This window comes from Sceloporus occidentalis, unplaced genomic scaffold, assembly GCF_023333645.1.
Source record: "Sceloporus occidentalis isolate IW3139 unplaced genomic scaffold, rSceOcc1.0.p SCAF_262, whole genome shotgun sequence".
Lineage (NCBI taxonomy): Eukaryota > Metazoa > Chordata > Lepidosauria > Squamata > Phrynosomatidae > Sceloporus > Sceloporus occidentalis.
The window spans coordinates 474,867-496,233 of NW_028317242.1; the positions used below are offsets into that span (position 1 = coordinate 474,867).

The 21,367-nt window shown below is 42.1% G+C and overlaps 1 protein-coding gene across 3 annotated transcripts in view; it reads left to right on the plus strand.

Annotated features, from left to right (window-relative positions):
- Window positions 1-21,367, plus strand: part of LOC149275840 (runt-related transcription factor 1) — a 54,940-nt gene that overhangs the window by 7,319 nt on the left and 26,254 nt on the right. For all 3 annotated transcript variants that reach the window (XM_089504227.1, XM_089504228.1, XM_089504229.1), the window contains exon 3: window positions 14,235-14,339. In XM_089504227.1, coding sequence (XP_089360353.1) covers window positions 14,235-14,339 — 105 coding nt within the window. The remainder of the gene's footprint in view (window positions 1-14,234; window positions 14,340-21,367) is intronic.

Genomic DNA, 21,367 nt, shown 5'->3' on the forward strand with positions numbered 1-21,367 from the left:
TTTTTCTCCGAATCATTATCTTTTTTTGCTACAAAGAAAACCTAATCAATTCTTATGTTGTGTTTTTTAACAAAGGGAATGGAATCCCATGATCTACTGATAAGTAAAATGGATATACCTTTAATTGGTGTAAAGCTGGATAGGATTTTGGGTCCCAAAAATCGTATCTTTCTATTCTTTCATAGCTTTCTATATCTTTTTTTCTGCGCTGACCATATAAAAGATCAACTTCAACTAAAGACTCCATGGTCTGAGAAACGAGTGTGTAGGGTTAAAACTTGACCCCTGGAAAGTGTTACTGTCCCTTTAACACTGTCACTTTGTATTATTCATTTGATTTAAACTGATATTTATAGGTCATTGTTCGTTAAACATCTACGGTGTTTTGTACCAATTTAGGTTTCAGTATCTGCTCTTTATTGGTATGATCCATGATCTCATGTTTGTGAATCTCCAGCCTGCTAGATCTTATCAAAGGGTTCCTAAAATTGTCGATAACCCTGTCAGTTTCTACGGAGACATCCCCAAAATCAAATATTTTAAAGAAAGAAGCCACAGATGGTCCCTGTTGGTCAAAGGAAGGGGTTAAATCACTTTGGAGGAATTCCACCCATTAATGCCACAAACAAACATACATTTATCTATATGGTATTTATACTTTGTTGCAGCAATAATCAAAATTCGCACACCCAGGATCTCTATATAGCGTTAAAGATGTTAATGGGTTGGGGCAGGGCAATGATGGGGCAGGCAGGGCAATGATGGGGCAGGCAGGGCAATGATGGGTTGGGGCAGGGCAATGATGGGGCAGGCAGGGCAATGATGGGGCAGGCAGGGCAATGATGGCCCTGGCACTTTAAGTTCACCAGCTGCCCATAAGTGTGGTTCGATATGCACGCCAGCACACTACTTTACTTCATGTAAAGCTATATTATATTAAATTATATATAAGTTGGAGCGTAATACCGGGTGAGTGCGTGGCTCTGTTGGCCAGCGGCATTTGCCCTGTGTGCCAGATGGACAGTCTGAGGTCTACGTTGGGGCTGCGTATCTGGAGCCTCTCGGACCACTTGTGGTCTTCTAGTGATTTCACGTAGCCCTGTTCCAAAACCCTGCAGACTTTTCTACAATATTTTCCCATTAATGAAGACACGGGTCACAGCTGGGCCATGCTGGATACATATATATATATATATTTATATTTCTGTTTCCTAAAGAAATATGTTAATTATATAGATTAACCCAGCCTCTTCGGTACTTTAAAAGAGTGAGGCATTAAGTTTCTGTAAAACCTGTTAACGCTCGATGTCCCGTTGTCATTGGAATACACACTTACTTTCGACCCCTTTTTCTGGGGGGGGGGGGTATGTTATAAAACCAGAGAAACGGAATGTCCAAATCGCTTGTGATCGTTAAGCTTTTTCACCCTCTTGTAAATTGTCTTCTTTTACGTTTATCTTCAGGAACTATGGATTTTCCGCAATGAACTTTTAGAACTACCGATAGGTTAGGATTTAGGGTTGTTAACCTGTTTTCGATAGGACATGGCTTTGTCCGCATCTTGGGGTGAAAGGTCAGGTGCGCGGGGTCGCAGAGTTTGCATAATGCTAATTTTGTGGTCTATGGTGGATTTTTTTTAAGGATATATCTAATGAATATCCTATAAGGAAGATGTCACCACTCTTTTTAATGAGATGTCTTACAAGGTCGCAGGGTCAAACCAGTTAAGGGTCTGTGTAGAAAAATATTGTCATGACTGCAAATTTTCTCCTAAAAATGATAATTTCCTCCAATGTAATAAATCCCGATCCAAAATGTGTAGATTTGCAGAGAAAAATGTGCATCACCCTGTGCGAGGGTAGAGTGACCGCAAAACACAAATGGACTTGCTTTAGTCGAGTTTTTACACAAACACCCGACGAGGCATGGCTTGTTGAGGTTGGCTTTGACACGGTAGCCACACGTTGGACGTTTCCACTGTTTACGGTGTTTGAGCCGTACCGTTCTTCTGTTTGAGGAGACAACAGCTTGTGAATAGACTGCTGATACTACTACAGGGTAAATTAAATATAATTATCATTACGCTCGGGAAACACCTAGAACAAACATTTCCTACACTTTGTTTTTATAGCGCGGCTTGTTTTTTTTTTCTTACCGCTTACAAAGCGACTCGTTTGCTGCTTTTAGGAGGTTTAAATGACTTTGTTAAAGCTGTTGTTGATAGGATATGACAATTTAAACAGTAATCGAACATTATAGTGTTAATTAGGTTATTCATTTTCCAAATGGATCAGGCATAACCAGTCATGTGGACACCTGGTTGCCATTACAATCCCATTTATAGTCCTACGTGGTGTGTTCTTACTTGTATAGATCTTGGAATCCTATGTAAGGAAGTTTTACATTACTGAGAGGGTGGTGGGTAAGTGGAACAGCCTCCCATCAGAAGGGCTGGAGCTAATACAGCGAGGGAATTTAAACATGCATTAGGATCGGCATATGGCTCCTGAATCTAAGACGAGACCTACGACTGATTAAGGTCTAAGTCTTTACAGCAGGAAAAACGCGCAGACTGGGCGGGCCGGATGGGATCTGCCGTCACATTCTATGTTTCTATGGAACATTAAAAATGTGAAGATTCTGAAAGTTCTCTGTTGAGTTCTCTTTGAGTTAGAGTTTAAACACAACCCAGTTGTGTATGTTTTCTTGTGAGGGGTCTCAAAGTTGACTTCACCAGAATGCTGTGTGTGTCAATCCTTGCACCAGTTCCATCACACAAGGGTTTCCATACAGATCAGACATTGAGAAGTGTCTGCAGCAAAACCCAGTAGAGCTTGGCCAACCCGAGTTACCTCTCAACCTTGTCCCATAAGCCAAGATGCATTAGTGGTCATGACGGGAATATTCACATTGCAGACGTAACGCCATTAATGGTCAATAATTCATTCACCCAACGGAAAGCCACACATGCGGGCAAAGGAAGCTCTGTTTTGGCAGTGGATTTCTTGGTGGGCTTTGACTCTATTCTCGTTGTAAGCCTATTTTGTTTTGCAAAATGTTTTCTAGGGTAAGGTGCTGAATGTTCTTCTTGTTCTTAACTCCAGCAGTTAAAAGACATCCGCCCTGCTTTTCACATGTATTTTGGTGGCTTCCTGTTTTTGCCGACTGCAACAGGTTTGCAACCGCATACATTTCTACAGCAAAAGAGGAATAACCTTCCAAAAACGCCATTATTATATGTTATACCATTATAGTCTGGAGTACGGAGGGATTCCTGCTCAGAAACGGCAGTCAGACCGCGTTCTACCTGAACAAGTAAATAATAAGGTCACAGAGGGGCCGGAGCGCTGACATTCAAGTGCTGCGGTGTCACTTGCGTCACCTTATTTGACTGTGTAGACAGGCTGGTAATTCCACACGGATCTTCTCTTTGGGTTTTTAATTTTAACCTTTTCTGATCTCGAGAGGTAACAAAAAGTCAGTTTATTGTAGCTCCGGTGCAGTCATACAAACACACATGCCAACTGTCCTGCTGTGATTGTAGAACACTCGCCAATGGCTCATATGCCCCACCAGAGGCATGTGCCAAATACTGCTCAGTATGCTGAGCCGGTTGGGGGTCTTTCCACTGTTCTCTTGTTAACAAGCAAAATATAACAATTGTTGTGTTAGTCTTTTCCACCTCTACCGGAATGCTGTTCAGTTCATCCACAACTCTATAATGTATCTTGTGTTTTTATTTGTTTTATTTACCAACATTGAACTGGAGCTGCCACTCTCTCCCCCATTCTTCTCATTTACTCCAACCATTAGCCATTTGGCTTATTCCACTAGGAAAGGCCTCTACTCTTGTAGCCCTTTGTATAATTTGTTAAAAGATGTAGCAGGTTTTATTGAGATCACGTCTACACCAAATAGTTTTACATTTCTTTGGACCAGAGTGGTTCCAATGTTTTATTAGCAAAGGTAGAGTCAAGGTCCACATTGTCCTCTGTGAACCTTTGGAGTCCAGTGGTGGACAGATGACTTGCTTGGACGCTGTAGAGGAGCGAAAAGTGACGGACGACCGATTGGTTCTTTGGCTGCTCGTTGTAAGTTATGGGTTTTCTGCCAGAGCTCCACTTTCTTCTTCAGGCTCATGATTTCATTCTGGGACTCCATTTGTCCTTTACCGAGCTTGTTTTGTTTGCTGCTAAGCTCCATCAAGGTGGCCTTGTGACCTCTGAAATTCATGCTCGGCCTTTTGAGCCCTATAGTTTCAAGCATCTAATTCCCTTTTCAAGTTCTCATTCAGCTCTGCTAATTCTTTTTTGTGCCTCCTCCAAACTGTGATACTCGTTTGTTACAGATACACACTGTTCAGCCAATTATCCCAAAGCTCCTGGCCCTGACCCCATTTGTCTCATCACTGTCTCCACCTTTGATCTCTGTGACAGCAGAAGCATCTCCTCCAGGTTCTTCATAGTTTTTAACTTCTTCCTTAGTGTCTCAGCTTCCTCCATGGCAGCCTCCGTCTCTATCCGCTGCTGGTCTCGAAGCCTCAGTTGTCCCTACTGTCCTGAACACAGTGTTTCCATGTCCCTAATATCCTTTTCTAAATCCTCCCTCGTATCCAGCCAACTCTGCACCGAACACACCATATTCTCCCGCTGTTTCTCCTGCTGCTCTTCTAAGTGAAGAAGAGCATTCAATCTATCCTCTTCCCTCTTTAGCCATTCTGTATCAAGAGTGTAACCATCATGTTCCCCAAAAGAACAGTTTTATGACGCTGCTGCCCACATCCGTTCGCCATTGTGGAAATTTTAAGTAAAATGTTACATGTTAATATTGGCCACAATAGAGTAGCTTAGAACCAGGATGGCCAAGAGTATAATGGAGTTACAATCAACCAGCCTGAAGGAATCCATTTTATTTCCAGAAGCCCTGGATTATCCGAGGCTGCACATACGGTAGCCCAGTAGCCAAGAAGCCATGGCTCGTGCCATTCTACCGCTGACTTCCCAACATTCTCCTATCTTCCCTCCTGGAAGATAAACACATGAACCTGGCTCCTGAAATTCCCTCTCTGGCTCTGTATTGTCTATAAATTGATGTGAAACTAAACGATGGTGTTCATGGTGACGTCACAGCAGATGCTCACTAAGAGTTACCTTTTTTAAAATCTGCTATTTTATATATATATATATATAATTTTTTGTAACTGTATAACTGAAGATTTTGACACCACGCTTGCTTTGAAACACAGAGTTCTACAGTAGAATTTTTTCTTAAAGAATAAAAATCTTGTAGAAGGTCGTCGGTCTCGCTCCCCGGGGAGTCTGCTCGCTCCCCACTAATCGGAATCAGCTGCTGCCGTAGTTGCTGTCGTGGTTTGTCGGTACAGCACAGCCAACACGTGTCTGACCCAGCAGATAGCAGCTGAGGGAAGGATATTTCAGCTCCATATTATAATTAATATAGTATATTTAGCCATATTGACCCACCCATCCCCCGATGTAGCTATGCGCTGGGATACAATGGGGTATTAAGCTTTACTACCTCACAAGGGGCGAGATAGGTTCCCCCGGCTCTGTCTATAGACCTAACTCTGCTCACCTGTATCCATACCCCTTAACCAAGGGTCTTAGTGTGGAATTTGGGGGGGGGGGGTTTGAATTCCCAAACTTTTACCGAGAATAATTCCCTGATCATTTTTTGTTTGTTTGTAAATTTTTGCCCAGAATATTTATAGCGTGTTGGTGTTTTTATGTGATGAAACAATAAATGGCGGATATGTTAACGCTTATTTGCTCCACATCCCAGGCATCGCTATTCATGTTTCGTCTGTGGGGCCAAGAACTAACAATCCGTTATACATAATAGTACTGAGTTTAGCCGGAGAGGCACTTACATTACTTATAAAAACACAACAAGTTGAGACAAATCCTCGAGTTTGGCGATTCTCCTACCTGGCCGGGAAATGTCCGGCGTATACTCTGTTTCCAGTTCTTGGGAATTACTTCTGTTTATTAAGAGCCAACAAAAAGCCTTCCGGTGTAGAGTCATTTCTGCCGAACTGATTCCCTTTGAATGCAATGATCGAGTGCATGCGCCACCTTTCTGACAAACGCCAATGAATGGGTGTAAAACTAATCCACTTATAGATAAATTATTAACCCCTTACAGCAATTGAAGCACAAACAATGGTGTCGTTTCTTGGGACAGCTCTACTCCAAAATTCCAACTCTGGTTAGATCATTGCCCTTGGAATCATATACCCCTTTAAAGTGTCCATTAATGACGTGTTATGTATACAATGAGAACCAAATGATCCAATAAACATGTGGCTTGGGGTACAGAGTAATATTGGGACCTCTCTGTGTCTGACCTGGAGTCTGCGGGTGAAGCCTTGCTTCTCTGGGTCTCCAGGTCAGTTTCTTCTGCCCATTTCCCATCCACAAACGTTGGAGCCACCATCCAAGAAGAGGGAGAGCTCCAGGCCTACCCCGCATATATAGGAACCCTATGTGTTTAACATGCAGAAAGTTATACTCTCAGGATCTGCATGATTATTCCTCCTCAGTAAGTTATCTTTTCTATAATGTTAAGTTGCTGATTTTTGTTGATTGGCTCAGGCAGCCCTTGTAAGCGTTGGTGGAGGAGGAAGAGAGACAGGACCTTAGGGTAGGGAGTTGATAAGCTAATGCTGGCTCTGCCACCAATCATAGCATTGCAGTAAAGCAAGGTGGTTTAACAATACACAGACGGCGTAAAGTGTTTCATTGGTCTGATAAGCTGATTAGGGTATGAATGGTTATGCTGAACGCCCCTTTGCTCCGTCATTCGGTGAGTCGGTGACATTCTCCCATTGGCCTGCACAATGCGGAGCTGTTTTACTAAGGTGTTAGCTGTTTGCCTTTCAATGCATGAATTGCGCTGTTCTGTTGCTGTGTTTGAACAGGCTCTGAGTTATGTCTAGTATGTCTCGTTTCTCAAGGAATTCAATGTTAAACCCTTTTTTTGTCAATCATACTCGGAAGTAGGTTTAGACTTTTTATTATTATTATTATTATTGTTATTATATCAGTCAATATAAATTTTTTCCCATCTCTTCCACATAGTCATACAATATCTCAATAAAAAAACAATAGTTGGTGTATATATATATATAAAATTTACAAAAAAATTAAATAGATTAATGAATGCTAGAAATAAAGCAGGAATTAGAACACCAAGAACTAACTTTGAAACTACGTACTGAATAATGGTGGCTTTCTATTAACTGGTGCTTATTGGGAATTTTAAGGAAACAGTCTTGTACCTCAGAATTGTATAATTTACTGATGAAGTCCATTTTCCATGGATTCCAGTGCATTTTAGTGCATGCAGATCGGTGCAGGCATTCTTTCGTTATCGCAGTATATATAGACTGGCTCCCTGGTTGCTTGTAGTGGAAGCAGGAAGCATACTTAAGTATGCTTCCTGCACGTGTGCCATAGTGAATTCTTGAATGTGATTCGTCATGAGAATTCTGACATAATATGGGGGGTTCAGCTAGCCCCCCTTCTCCCCAATCTCCTCTCTCCTCCCTTGCTAGCCCCAGAAGTCTTTAGTGGGTGGGGTGTAGGAGTGGACTAGGCAGAAAGTAGGTGGGGAATGGGTGTGGCCAAGTGCTGGAGACACAAGAAACTGACCCAGAAACCCGCAAGAAGCCAAATTTACCCGGAGACTCCTGGTTAAACCCGGAGGGTTGCCGGGTATGTGGCTATGATTCCAGACATGGTAGCCATTATATCGTATTATTTTGTCGCAGCTGAATATATCTTGTTTTGCATAAAAAGCCTCCGGAGTTTGTGGCTTGTGTGATGTAACAATCAGGTTAAAGGATTACAAAAGCTTAATACAAAAGACAGAACCAGTGTGTTAGCTGAGCACAGTGTTTGTCTTTGAGTAACGCTGGCTCGCTGCGTTTGATTCCCGAGCGCCAGCCAATTATAACCACTAATTTGAATATGGACGTTTTTTTTTTATTTTTTTTTTTCTTCTTTGTCTCTGAAAAACATTTTGCGGTCAACAAAACCACCATTCCAGCTTCCAGTGTATCTGACTTAGTCGGCCTTTCTGCAGGCGGGACGTTGCGGATAATTACTCTGTGGGACACAATGGTTAAGTCAACACGGTTACTTCATGTAGCAGGTGGAAAATCACCGCTCCTTTGTTTACAGTACCTTTCTTGTTTATTATATATAAAAAAAGAATATTTTAAAGTATTAAATCGGTTGTATGTAGTTGTTTTTTTTTTTTTTTTGCCAAAGGTAAAACACTTATTTCTACGTGCGGTCGGTGGAATCACCTTTGCTGTGGTTTTTATGCTACATCTCTTATAATCTCTTGCCCAACGCATTCCTTGTCACGGATTAAAGGCGTTCAGGAGAAAGATACATTTCTTATAGGTGAATAAATGATGCGTATTCAGAACGGATTTATTACTTTACTAAATTCTACATTTTGTGGCCCTGTATACGAAATAAACCTATTTAATGGTATTTAACGATTAAAATACGCAATATATTTGTATTAAATCTTATGTTTTTTCTCAGTATCTGTTTGATCACTCATCCCATTCATTTATCTCCCTGGAGCGTTAAGTTGCTGATTGTTGTTGATTGGTTCAAGCAGCCTTTGTATGCGGAAAGGAGACAGTGATTAATGCCACCTTTTTGTCTCAAATCTCAGCTTTTTGCAAGAAACCAAACATCATCATTTTTTTTTTTTATTTATTTTGAATATTTAATTAAAAATAGATTTTAAATATATTTTCCTGCTTTAGTTAAACAGTTCTTGTTTTGGTAGAACGTGATGTCTTCAGACAACTCCATATTAGCTATTTGTGTGTGTTCTCGCGCTGCTTTCTGCTATCTAAACACTGACTCCTCATCATACAGCCTGCAATAAACAATAGAATGACTCAGTCTTAATCGCCCAGCCGGACTCTCTGACTAATAAAAGTCTATTGAGGAACTGACTTGCTATAAAGCATCAGGTCAGTGTGGTGTTTGAGCACGAAAGTCACCAGCATATCACATGACTGACAGCAATGGCCGCCTCCAGGTCTGCAAAAATCATTCAAATGTCATTAATGTGACAGTAAATTTTGGCATCATGTCTGCATATTTTAACAGCTCTTTTTTTGCAAACAGTTCTTTTTGTTCGACACACAAAAACATCTATTACTAATGATGACATCATTAGGAAGTAAAGTTCCGGACCTTGAACCATAAGATCTGCAAACTAACTTAACCCCTTGTTTACCTTCTGAGAAATCAGGGTGATTTTAGCCAAAATTATCATAGAATTTCCCCTGCCAAAGCTCACTAAAGGATCTCATCCGTTCTGCCTGTAAGTTTGTCGGTTATTTTAGCGAATCACACCAGCCACGCAGACGGTTCCTGCAGGGATGGGGTGGAAAGGGCTGATTTGGTTGGCGTGTTCTCCAAGTCATCCCTTTGAAGTTCGCTTCTAAAAAAAGCAACCCTCCCTGCTGTTTTATTAATGCCGTGGTGCTTGCAGACAGTGTAGCCTCGCTGACAAACGGAAGAGTCTGAGGTGTGCGTTCTTCTAGAGCGTTAGACTGCTCGAAAAGAGAGCAGCAGCCCTGCGGTTGGCCGCTAGCCAAAACTGCAACCTTTCATATCAAGTTCAACAAGCTACTGGCAGAACCGGCTCGTCTCGCTCCCAGACCACCCCACCGAGAGTTAACCTCTCCGCCGCAAAGCCTGCCAGTCCCTTGAACTTGGTGACGAGAAGACAGAACCTCTATCGAGTATCGCCAGGAGGTCCAAATGAGTTTGGGAGGAATTTACCGGTTCCCAATCCCCAATTAATCCCAATTAATTTGCCAAGACATCCTCGGATCCCTATTATAGCATAAAATAAAGACAAGCCCTAACAGTATTACAAGAAGAATGTAATACTCTGGGATTTAATTATCATTTACCTAGAGTGCGGTAGATAAGTGGAACAGCCTACCATCAGAGGTGGTAGAGATTGATACAGTGATGGTATATAAACATGCATGGGATAGGCATGTGGCTGTTGAATCTAAGACGACACCAAAGACTGATTAAGGTTTCAATGTAAGGAAAAATGAAGCCGAGGACATGTATTATGAGCTCAGACTTTTAACTAAGCAGGTGAGATAGCATCAAAGCCCCCCGTATTTTATTTCTAAGTCACCTCCTGTCCAGGAAAGCTTTATTCTTTCATTGCTGAAGGGCCTCTAATTTATTGCTCGGGGATAAGTTATCTATTAAAAAAAAATAATATATGAAAGGCACGGCAAACTTTTTATGGTTTTTTTTTTTCCGTAAAACTTTTCATCCGCTAATTATTATTTATGGTATACTCACTCACTTGTCAAGGTCAAAAAACCTTAAAAACAGAAATATATCCAGAATACGTTTCTTTTATTTATTCTTAAATATTTTATAGGCACTTTTATAATTTTATGTGACAAAGTATCTGGAGCTTTGTGGATACGACCTTTCTATGTATCCCTTCAAGATGAAAATCCGGTTCCCAATAGAAAACATTATAGAACAACAATAGGATCCACTGTCGGCTTTGGTGTGTCGGAATTCCGAATGACAGCTTTGCATGCCCAGCGCCGTTCTAGACAAAAAGCATGTGCTTGCTATGCTTTAATCCACCATAATAACTATTTATTTATATATATTAATTTTAATTTGTATTTAATGGATCTTATGGATGTTATTTCTGAAAGGTCTGGTATGGCTTCCCCTTTTATGCTTCATCTGTTAGACACTTGGGAGCAGCAAATGATGCATTTCCAGAGTCGATGAAAAAAATGTTCATTGATGGAAATAAAATGGAAAACTACTATTGCTTCAGATCGTTATGGCTCATCGTAATGTGACGGGGGATCTGTCCTCTAACCTCAGCCACGCCAATCAATCCGCTTCCACACTTTAAAAGAAATGCAGCCTTCGTGGAAGTCAGAAAGAGTTATTGATCCAAAGTAAACCTAAAAAAACCCCCACAGATCAGCAGCGATAATGTAGCACTTTCACCGATTTAACGTGCAAAAGGATTTCATTGCACACCAAACGGAACCCACAGCAAGCCCCATCATTTACAATTTGCCGGCTTTGTATTGTAAATATGTTTTTGTTCTAATAAAGTGTTAGAAATTAGATTCTGTAGGACCCCCAAAGCAAAATCCATCCTTCCACCTCTACATTAGAAGGCAGGATTGGTAAATATGCCTGGCTCTCTATCGCTTGCCCATGGCAGAAGCCCATTGCTTTGCGTTTACGGAAAAAAAAAACGAGCCCCGCAAAAGAAGCGAATGATGTCTTATCCATCTTAGTACTATATGTACCTCCCAAGTGTCCCTCATTAAAAAAGACAGTCCTTCTTTAGGACCCGATTCCCTCTGTCCCGCTTTCCTTTACTCATGTCCCTCTTTTCTAGAAATGGAGGTATCTCTCTGTTGGGAAGTCCTAAAAAACCCACCACGATGTGGATAGAAACAGTAGAAATGCACTTATAAATTAAATTGTATGTATAATATATATTCATATTCTTCTAAATGCTTTAAGGCGATTTTGCCATTATTATGGACAAAAATTAATAACAAGCTCACCCCATAAAGAAAAGTGGCCTTTTTTAGGCCATTTGGAATGTAGGGAGGCTCCGAAAGTAGCCTCCACACCATGGAAATAATAAGGTTTTTTAGCTAGGTTTGTATTTATATATCTGTTTTCTGTACGTTCTTCTACTTTTAATCATCTGGAAGACATTCTAAAGGCTCAATCTAGAAACTTTGTTTTTCTTTCCATTAATGGGAATTCTCTACTTGTATTTCATCCAGAAATGTTTATTATTTAGCCGTGTGAGCTGGAGATCTCGTCAAAAATATATAGCAGGTTTTTTTTACATTCCTTGGCTTTTTTTTTTTTTTTAGTATAAAATTACCTTGTTTTGAACCTCAGTGTCTAGCATGTGCCTTGAGGACATGGCTGCAAGAGTTCTAGAATCACGCATGAGTTTGGCTCAAATACCAGTGTTGTCAAACTTCTGGAAGTCGCTGTTTTCCGCAAAGTAACCCAATTGCCCGTCGGGGATGATTTTTTAACTGTGTGTTAGGAGCAAATATCCAAAAAGTTAAAATTAACTCATCATTTGCCTCTACTTAAACGCTAGCTGATATTGTATCAGTATGTTAATCCGACCAAAGGTGGAGGTAATATTGAAGGTGGAGTCTGGCCAGGTCATGGGTGGGATGAAGTGGTCTTTTACAGTTTAGTCACTTTGTTGTTTGTGGTACCTCCTTAAAATTGAGACACATCCCCTCTTCTGGAACTTTACAAATAGTGCACATATACTCAATTACATACCCTAGAACTTCCCAAGTGAGCTTCATGGTGGACTCCTTAAGGACCTCCTTAATGGGTTCTGGGAGGGGCTGGCATAAAGCTGAGAGTGTTGGTGGGGTGAGCCGTGAGTGGTGGAGAAAGACCCAGACCAGGGGAGTTCACAGTCAAGCACCACCCCTGCTGATCGAAGGACTGCCCCCGAGGTTTGGTAACCATCTGTGATACCTGGAGCCATTAGGCTGATCTGGAGAGTATAAGCATACCCACCGTCATGTAGGAGACACTTATCCCGCACTCATCTGGTGCACGTAGCTCAAAATTATGTGGTTTTCTCATCTGCTCTTGTCTGTAAAATATATGTTATCGTTAATTCTTGTAGCTCACTCACCTGAGTGACCGATAGACCGGTGCTTGTAATACCTCCTTAGTATTTAAAAACAAGTTTATTCATGCGCTTCATGGGAAAGAGCATTGTATAGCGCTAAAAGTCCAACCCCTTTATACAAACATATATACGAACAGCAAATATTTATGATTCACACAGATATCTTGCATTTTCTTAATAGGCATTACCTAATAATCCGTTTGCACTGGCCGGCTGCCAAAGACGAAGGGTGCCAGGCATCGCTGCATTCTTCCTCACCCTTTCTGTCACCTCCACCCTGTGTGCTGTGAAACGGATAGTGTTACCCCACAGGGCAACTGAGGCCTCCATTCAAGTCCTGAGCTGTCTGCTTTAAGTGGCAAACCGTCTAGGAGACCGAAAAGGTCCATTTGGGACATCACATTCCAAAAAACCATTGATAAACCCCCATGTTTTCCCAAGGGGACAGAGTTTAAAATATCTTTTTATTTTACTGAAAAGGAAGCAAATTCTAATTTAGGGCTATGTTGGTACAAAGCAGAGACCAACCGCTTGGAGAGACTGAGCATTTTCTTCAGTAAAACCGCGGTCCTGGGTTCATCGATGACGTTATTGCTAGTCAATCCGAGTGGATTTCCCTCGACTTGTAGTCGGTTGAAGGCGATGGGATCACACAACCTGGAGAAGGTGTCAATAAATCATCACAGCAGAGATTAACACAAGAGAGCTGGATTATATCTGGTTTAAAGCTCTAAAACCAAGGCAAAGGATTGCACGTTAACAAAATCCATCTCCATTCAGTTGGCTCGGTTCCGACGGAGATGCTAATGCCACCTTCTATCTTCTCCTGAGCTGAATGTCAGCTCCACAACCCAATGACCCGTTAGCTTTTTCACAACGTGTATATGGCTATTGACACGCTTGTCTAGAGCTTCACTCGTTTCATTGCGCAGCACGCAAATTTGTATACAATTAATCTGTAGGAGTAACATGTTTATTTCACACTATACATCACGCTAATTATATGTCATTAGAAATACCTGTTCTCACCATGACCCAATCATTAAATTGTATTTAATGATATCCGAGCGTCCTACTCTGTCCCTTTCTTCCTGGTATATCCCAGTTGTAATCCCTGCTTGAATTTTGGTGACTTAATTCATAATTCATGACCTCTCGACAATTAATGGTTTAGATAAGGAGTGTTATTGGAACTGTTTGGTTGGCGCCGTTAGCCAGTTTTAGCAACAGAATCACTGAGATGGACTATTAAAGGGTTAATATAGGAAGAGTCTCCTACAGAATCTTCACGGATTATAAGTATATGATTATATCTTTGGTGTCGTGTTTTTGCGTGAGTGCAGGGCCACCAGGACCACCAAATTAAGTTCAACTCCACTTTCCAGAGGGTTTCAGAGTATACTTTGTATCCATATATATATATATGTTGTTAATTTGCTAACAAGTCATTAGTTTTTCTTGTTTTTTTACAGGAAAAAGCTTCACTCTCACCATCACTGTTTTTACCAACCCACCTCAAGTGGCCACTTACCACCGAGCCATCAAAATTACGGTGGATGGACCTCGAGAGCCGAGACGTAAGTAGCCCCCCAATACAGCCGATGTGTGCGTAGTTTATTGTGGAGTTTCGCCAGGTCAGAGAATCTTTTTCCGGGTAGTTTTATGAAGAAAGTGGTCTCTGTCATGTAGACATCATCGTAAAGCCACCTAAACCAACTTGTCTAGGATTGTTTGTTGTGACCTAAAGTCCGAGGTTGCATGAGCAGGGCATGATAGGAATTTATACATATTAGTGTTGTGTTTATGGCTCTCCCTGTATTGATGACGTGTTGAGAATTTAGTTTAGTTTATGAGAAATTCGTCCAGATTAAATCCCAATCATGATGAAGATGGACCAGTGGGGTGCGGTTCCTGAGGTCCTTCACAACTAAAATGTATTATGGACTATCATTCAAGAAGTGGCTTGGGGGAGGGGGTGATTATTCTACCGATTCTATCAATAAATGACAGAACCACAGAATATATTCACTAATCTAGGTGTTTGGACTTCCAGTGAAACTATCTTCATATAGAAGATGTCCAACTCTCCTGCTAACATTACCTTATCTTCATAGAGCTCCAGCATATTCCGCAGCGCTATTTCAGTAGGGGTACCGTGAAAATTAAGTATTTCGGTTACCAATAACGGTAACACACATTGCTACAGAAGGTGAAGAAGGCTTTGAAGACCCCACAGTCTATCACAAGGCTTACAAACCCCCGGGTTAGTGAATATATTCATAGAACTCCATGATCCGAGGAAGCTGCTAGCATTCTTAAAGCTAAGATAAGTAACGGGGGAGACTCTTGGGTCGGAAAACCTATTATTTACCAAAACGCACCCCGTAATAAATTAGACGAGCCACGGAATATCCACTACAAGGTCCTCAGACAGGAAAGGGCTGAATTCTGTTCCTTTTAGTACCGATGACACCGAACACCAGACGTTATTAGTGACGTTACCAATGATTCCAGCAGAAATCACTTGTAACTGCCCCGTAAAATCTCTCCGTTTCGGTTTTTCATATGATCTTCACAACCCCCCCCCCGCTCCCCCCCCAAAGAACGTAGGATGAAATGAGAAACAGGCAGCGGTAACACAAATAACGTGCTCACAGACTGTGTCCTCCTCAAGCATAATGCGTTAAAGGCTTTTACTTTCTTCCTTCTGTTTCTGTATAATTTACCGTATAAAGTCCAGAATTCTGGAACGCAGAGCTTCATGCAGGCAGCGGGAATCTAATCTTCTGGGCCACGTGTTTCCACGCCGAGCGGCCAAAAAAAGATTCTTTGTGTTATTGGATCTTTTGATACATTTGGAGGGGGGGTTACAAGCTTAGAAAAAAAGCAGGGGATGAATGACTCGATATCCCCGGGGTGGATCCCACGTCTTTTAGGTTTTTAACGGTATTTTTTTTGAGAAACAGATGCAGTAAAGGGCCGTTAAGTCCTCGGCGGGCGACGCGCTATTTTTATATTACCACGGGCAATAACTGACTTTCTTTAAAGGCTTTAGCGACAAAAAAAAGAAAAAGAAAAGAGGTTGGGATTTGTAAGAATCACGTATTCATACATAGTATTCCTCGTGTATGATGACACTTCATTCCCTGCAGCACTTCTTCTGCCGCTACACCCCCCGGGTAATCGCTGTATTTATCCGACATTCACTTTGAGAACAATCGTGAGTTTGACTCCATCTTACAATGACAAAACGGGGAGTCTGGCAACAAGATTAACCCCGCTAATAATAATTCACAAAGTTCTAGGGCGATGATGTCATCTCCTGTAGATTTACATAAAGTTACCGCTGTACCCAGGACACCAAATGGCCGCTGTGGGCTGCGATGGTGATCTTGGTAACAAAAAGGGTTTTTTCCCAGAGATTTTGGTTATAAAGTTTAGATACACACATCTTTTCTGTCCCCCCTACCATTCTTTTCCTCTTTTTTGTCCTTTCTTCTATTTCATTCTGATCAGTAGACATATTTACAAAGTCCCTGTCTTAAGAAGCACCAGTCCCTCTTTCCTCCTCTGATGTCCCTCTTTCCTCCCCTGATGTCCCTCTTTCCTCCCCCGATGCCCCTCTTTTCTAGGAGCTCGGAATGTTTGCCGGGTATGAGGGTATCACCGGGCTCTGCAGCCCTAAAGCCCCCAATAATGTGCATAGAAACAGCAGAAATTATGTTTCAAAATGAAATATGTTTATCTTCATTTAAATACCTTACTCAATTAGATAAATAGCTATGAATAGGTCAAATGTCACATGAAAAGTCTTGCTAAGCCCCACCTTAGCCACACCCCCACCACACCCCTAAAACAAAAGTATCCCTCTGGCCATATGACACGTCTGTCCTTTGTTCCTCCATCTACTCCTTTTTTTCTCCGGAATTATCTCCTCCGCCGCCTTCTCCTGCGTTTAGGAGCCAAAATGTTCTTTTTCCATATATTTAGAGTTTAAGTTGCTTCTGGAGTTTTCCACGCTGCACGAAAGATTTATAGCCCCCCAATTCTTGTTATGATACAGAACAAAGAAAGAGGTTTATATAATTATAATAATAAAAATTAAATATCGGTCACAAAGTCGCATAAAAAGGTCTGGGTAAAGCCACACATCTAGCCATACCCCCCCCCCCCCCAACTAAACCTATTCCTATCTGGCCATTGAAATGTTGGGAGGTATGATAAAGAGTTAAAATCAAGCAAAGGTTTGGAGTTCATTCACGTAACGGCAATGATAATAGAACAAGCGAAACGCGCTGCTTACTGACAGGTTCCTTAAAGCGTGATCAGGAAACATCCCGTCAATTGTGTTATGATCAGGAAACAACAGTGGGAACTGTATGCAGGTCTCTATGACACAACGCAGCTATCTGCCGAATATATCACAATCCCATGCGTATTTCCAGCTCGGTCATTAGATGACGTGGCCCGGTATATAAGTTCTTTGTATCGCTGTGTAAATAGCATCCCGAGCCTCGCGGTGTCACGGATTCAAATCTGGAGATACAACCTAAATACATAGCAATACAAACTGAACTAAATACATGGAGGAGGACAGCAAGAGGCGAAAATTAGAGGATCAGAGGCTTGGATGTAATGTAACGACGTTTACTGGGAGTGTAGTAGATAAGTGGACGGTTTGCCAGCAGAAGTGGTAGAGGTGGATATATCATGGGAATTTAAACATTTATGGGATAGACATAAGGCTCCTGAATCTAAGACGAGACCAACGACTGATTAAGGTCTTTACATCAAGAAAATTGGGCAGACCAGACGGGCCGGATGGGTCTGATCTCTAATTATTTCATGAAATATAAAGGGCGGACAATGTAAATAAATGAATATGGCAGCTTTGCTGCGATTAACCAAAACTTCTGAACTTGTTGGCCTTTTGCCAGGTGAGTGTTTAATACAAACATTGCACGGACGCGGCTGGCTCGCTCACTTTAATGGTGTCGGGGGAATTCTAAAGCGGACGCGGCCCTCCTTATAAAAGAAATCTTTCACTTCCGGCTCTTTCAGTGCTTTGTCGCTGAATTAGATACGAGCAGAAGAGCGTCCGGAGAGTGCTTCCCGCGAAGCGATCACAAAACACATTCAAGCTACACCCGTCATATAAAGCATCCCGGGGGCATATTTGAAACGTCACAGCTTGGTGGGACTGTCAGGGGAGATCAGGGGGTCTTCCCAACCTGCCCATAATCCCACTTACCCAAAAGGAGCCCGGTGGGGGTGTTTGGTGGGACAACGCCTGAAAAAAACAGGACAGTTGGGAGGTATACTACTGAAATGGTACTTGTAAGGTCCAAACTTGTTGTGCTGCAAAAGTGAAAAAGGCAGTGCAATCACCAGCATTAGAGAGATAGATAGATAGATGGATAGATACAGAGATAGATAGATAGATAGATAGATAGATAGATAGATAGATAGATAGATGGATAGATACAGAGATAGATAGATGGATGGATGGATAGATAGATGGATAGATACAGAGATGGATGGATAGATAGATAGATAGATAGATAGATAGATAGATAGATACAGAGATAGATAGATACAGAGATAGATAGATAGATAGATAGATAGATAGATAGATAGATAGATAGATGATAGATAGATAGATGGATAGATACAGAGATAGATAGATAGATAGATGGATGGATAGATGGATGGATAGATACAGAGATAGATAGATGGATGGATAGATAGATGGATAGATACAGAGATAGATAGATCTCTTAAGTAAAGCTGCTTAATAAGCTCTTGTGCCAGCAGAATATAGACGTCTCCCTTTTTGGTTCGTGCCCCTGATGTTTTTTACCGTGTGTCTGGGCTGCCTACCGGAAATAAAATATATTCAAACTGTCAAAAATAGCATTTCGCTGGAAAATGGAAACCAAGGCATGCACTTTGTGGTTTAGAGGATCTTGCGGAGCAAAACCAAACCCAAATTCAAGCATATACAGAATGTCTCTGTAAACATTATTGGGGCTTTTAGGGCCGTAGAACCCTGCGATACCCTCTTCCCCGGCAAACATTCCGCGCTCCAAGAAAAGAGGTGCATCAGTGGAGAGGAGGTAGGGACTGTCCCTCCAGAAGAGGGATACTTGGGAGGTATGACTAAACGGTGCAGCAGCTGCGCTCGGGCTCGGATGATACAGACCTGTGGAATGGGGGCGAGATGCGATCACTTCCGCAGCTCTGCCGTGACTCATGGCGCAGGTAACGAGAGAGAGAGCCTTGTACTCCGTGGGTGGCTGAGCGTTTGTCCCTTCACCCCTCCGGCGATTACTGAGCACTTAATAACTATTTATTACCACCCCCTGCAGCTTAAATCCTTTCATGCCTGGAGAGCAGAAAACCAACACAGTGCAGTAATGAAAGAGTTAACCCCCAAGGCACTCAGACGTTTAACCCTCTCCAGCCCCGGGAAAGATTAGGCATATAATGCAATCTGAGCCCAAATATATTATATCTATTATATGTTAACAAATACACGAGTAAGTGTCAGTGTCAGTACACCTATTGCCCCTATTTAAAGGGAGACCCCAGCCATCATATTGCGAATGCTTGGGGAGGGGGGCATTCTGCAGAATCCCCCTGTATGCATTTGCCCCTTTCCCCTCCCCCAGTCTGCACATGATATACTACATGCGGAGGACTGTACAGACCCCCCCCCCCCCGCGTGCACCCGCAAGAATGAATCCCATCGATTTCAATGGGAGCACTTCCCTGAATTGTCTGACTACGGACAAGGAGGGCAGCAGCAGCCCCGAATAAGTATATATTTATTCCTTTCTGAAGAAGCCCTTTAACATGCATTCCTCTTTAGTGGGACTATCAGGTTCAGTAAACTTTACCAAATTGGACCATACTGGACGATTTTGACCTCCTAATTGTAATAATTGTAATTCCATATACAGACACAGGGGGCGCCAGGTGTAAAGCTCGGGCTGGATCTTTTGAGCGCGCCCTCTCGGCGGACCCCTGGATTGTATTTCTTAGGGTAGCCTGTGCGTGTGGCAGAAAAGGTAACCATCACAGCATTACTCAGGAATGTTAATTTTATGTTGCGGGGACCACAAGAACCTCTCATCTAAAATAATAACAGACCGGTTGGTCCTTCTCCGCATTTAGGAAATATTTAAGAATCGTCAGCCGGTGTCTACAAAGATATTTCTCAGGAGATCATGCCAAGCGTCGGCCGTTCGTAGTCATACTCTTTACCGCTCTATACTGTAGAATGTCAAACGCCAGCTCGATGCTCATCAGCTTTTCCAACTGGTTTGCTGGCCGCTGTACAGACATCAGATGCATTATCTTTTAATGCCCTGTAATAGACCAGAGGGATTCTCTTCTGCTCTATAGACGGTTAGAGACGCTCTATGGAAAAACCAATGGAAACAATGGCGTATGGAACACATACCCCCCCCCCCGTACCCCCGTACCCACCCCTACCTCTGTCTACATTTTAGAGATGCCGAGAACTTTCTTTTATCCGTCTAGTTTAACCATTCTACCTGTCCTTTCTGCTTTTGATCGGAAAAAAAAAAGTCAAGAAATAAACCCAATTAAGCTATTTTTGGAATTTTAGGGTTAAAAATTCCTTCTTGAATCAGATTTCTTTTTAGATGAAGAAGCTCTAAAATATGAATGTTTATTCTATAACTTATAGCCCTGTATGTTCTGCTTTCCTAAGAAATATCCAGACCCAGGTGTCTGTTGCATGGGATAAAGCCACCTCTCTTGGCAGCGGATTCCATACTTTTACTGCCCCTTCTGCAATATATATATAATATGGTACAAACACTGATGGTGGCATCCTGGTTTTATTACCTCTAAGCCGGTTTAAGAACACACATACTAGAGATAAAATTAATGTATTATCTCTACGCATGTTTTTTTTACCACGACACAAGTTATGAGACGTTTCCTGGTCGCCTAGCCGTAGCTTTATAGGCATTTTCCATGATTGCTTTTTTTATCGTTGCTGTCCCTTTAAATCCTTCTCCTTAACTCGCTCTACAACCTGACACAGAGAGCGGATTATTATTAACGAGAACACTTTACTGATCCAGCGTGACTCGACCGAGTAAAGCACTGCTCTGTGTCAGGGACTAGCCTGAGGCTTCTTACACGACCTTACAGCAGAGTTGCGCAAACTAGCAGCCTCCAGCTGTCCAACGTCCTAACTCCCATCACCCTCAGCTGGCCGTAGAGCAATCTGTAGACCTCAAACATTTTTTTTTACAAGACTTTATGCCTATCAGCTGATGCCTCCTTATAAGTTTGGCCAGAGTGGTCTTCTAGCTGTCACTTGGCAGCTGGATGAGAGTGATAGGGGTCTCAGTGTCCATCAAGAGCTGTCAAACCGCTAGCTCCCCCAACCAGACAGACCACTTTATACGCTTAAAATGCACTCCGTTCCCGATACGACCGTCCCCGTCTTATTTTGGGTTGTAAACATGCCTGTGGTTTAGGGACTATCGAGGACCATGCGCCGGTCTCCCAGCTGCTCTCGCAACTTCAACGTTTAAAGCAGTGGTAAAAATATGTGAGTTCCGCG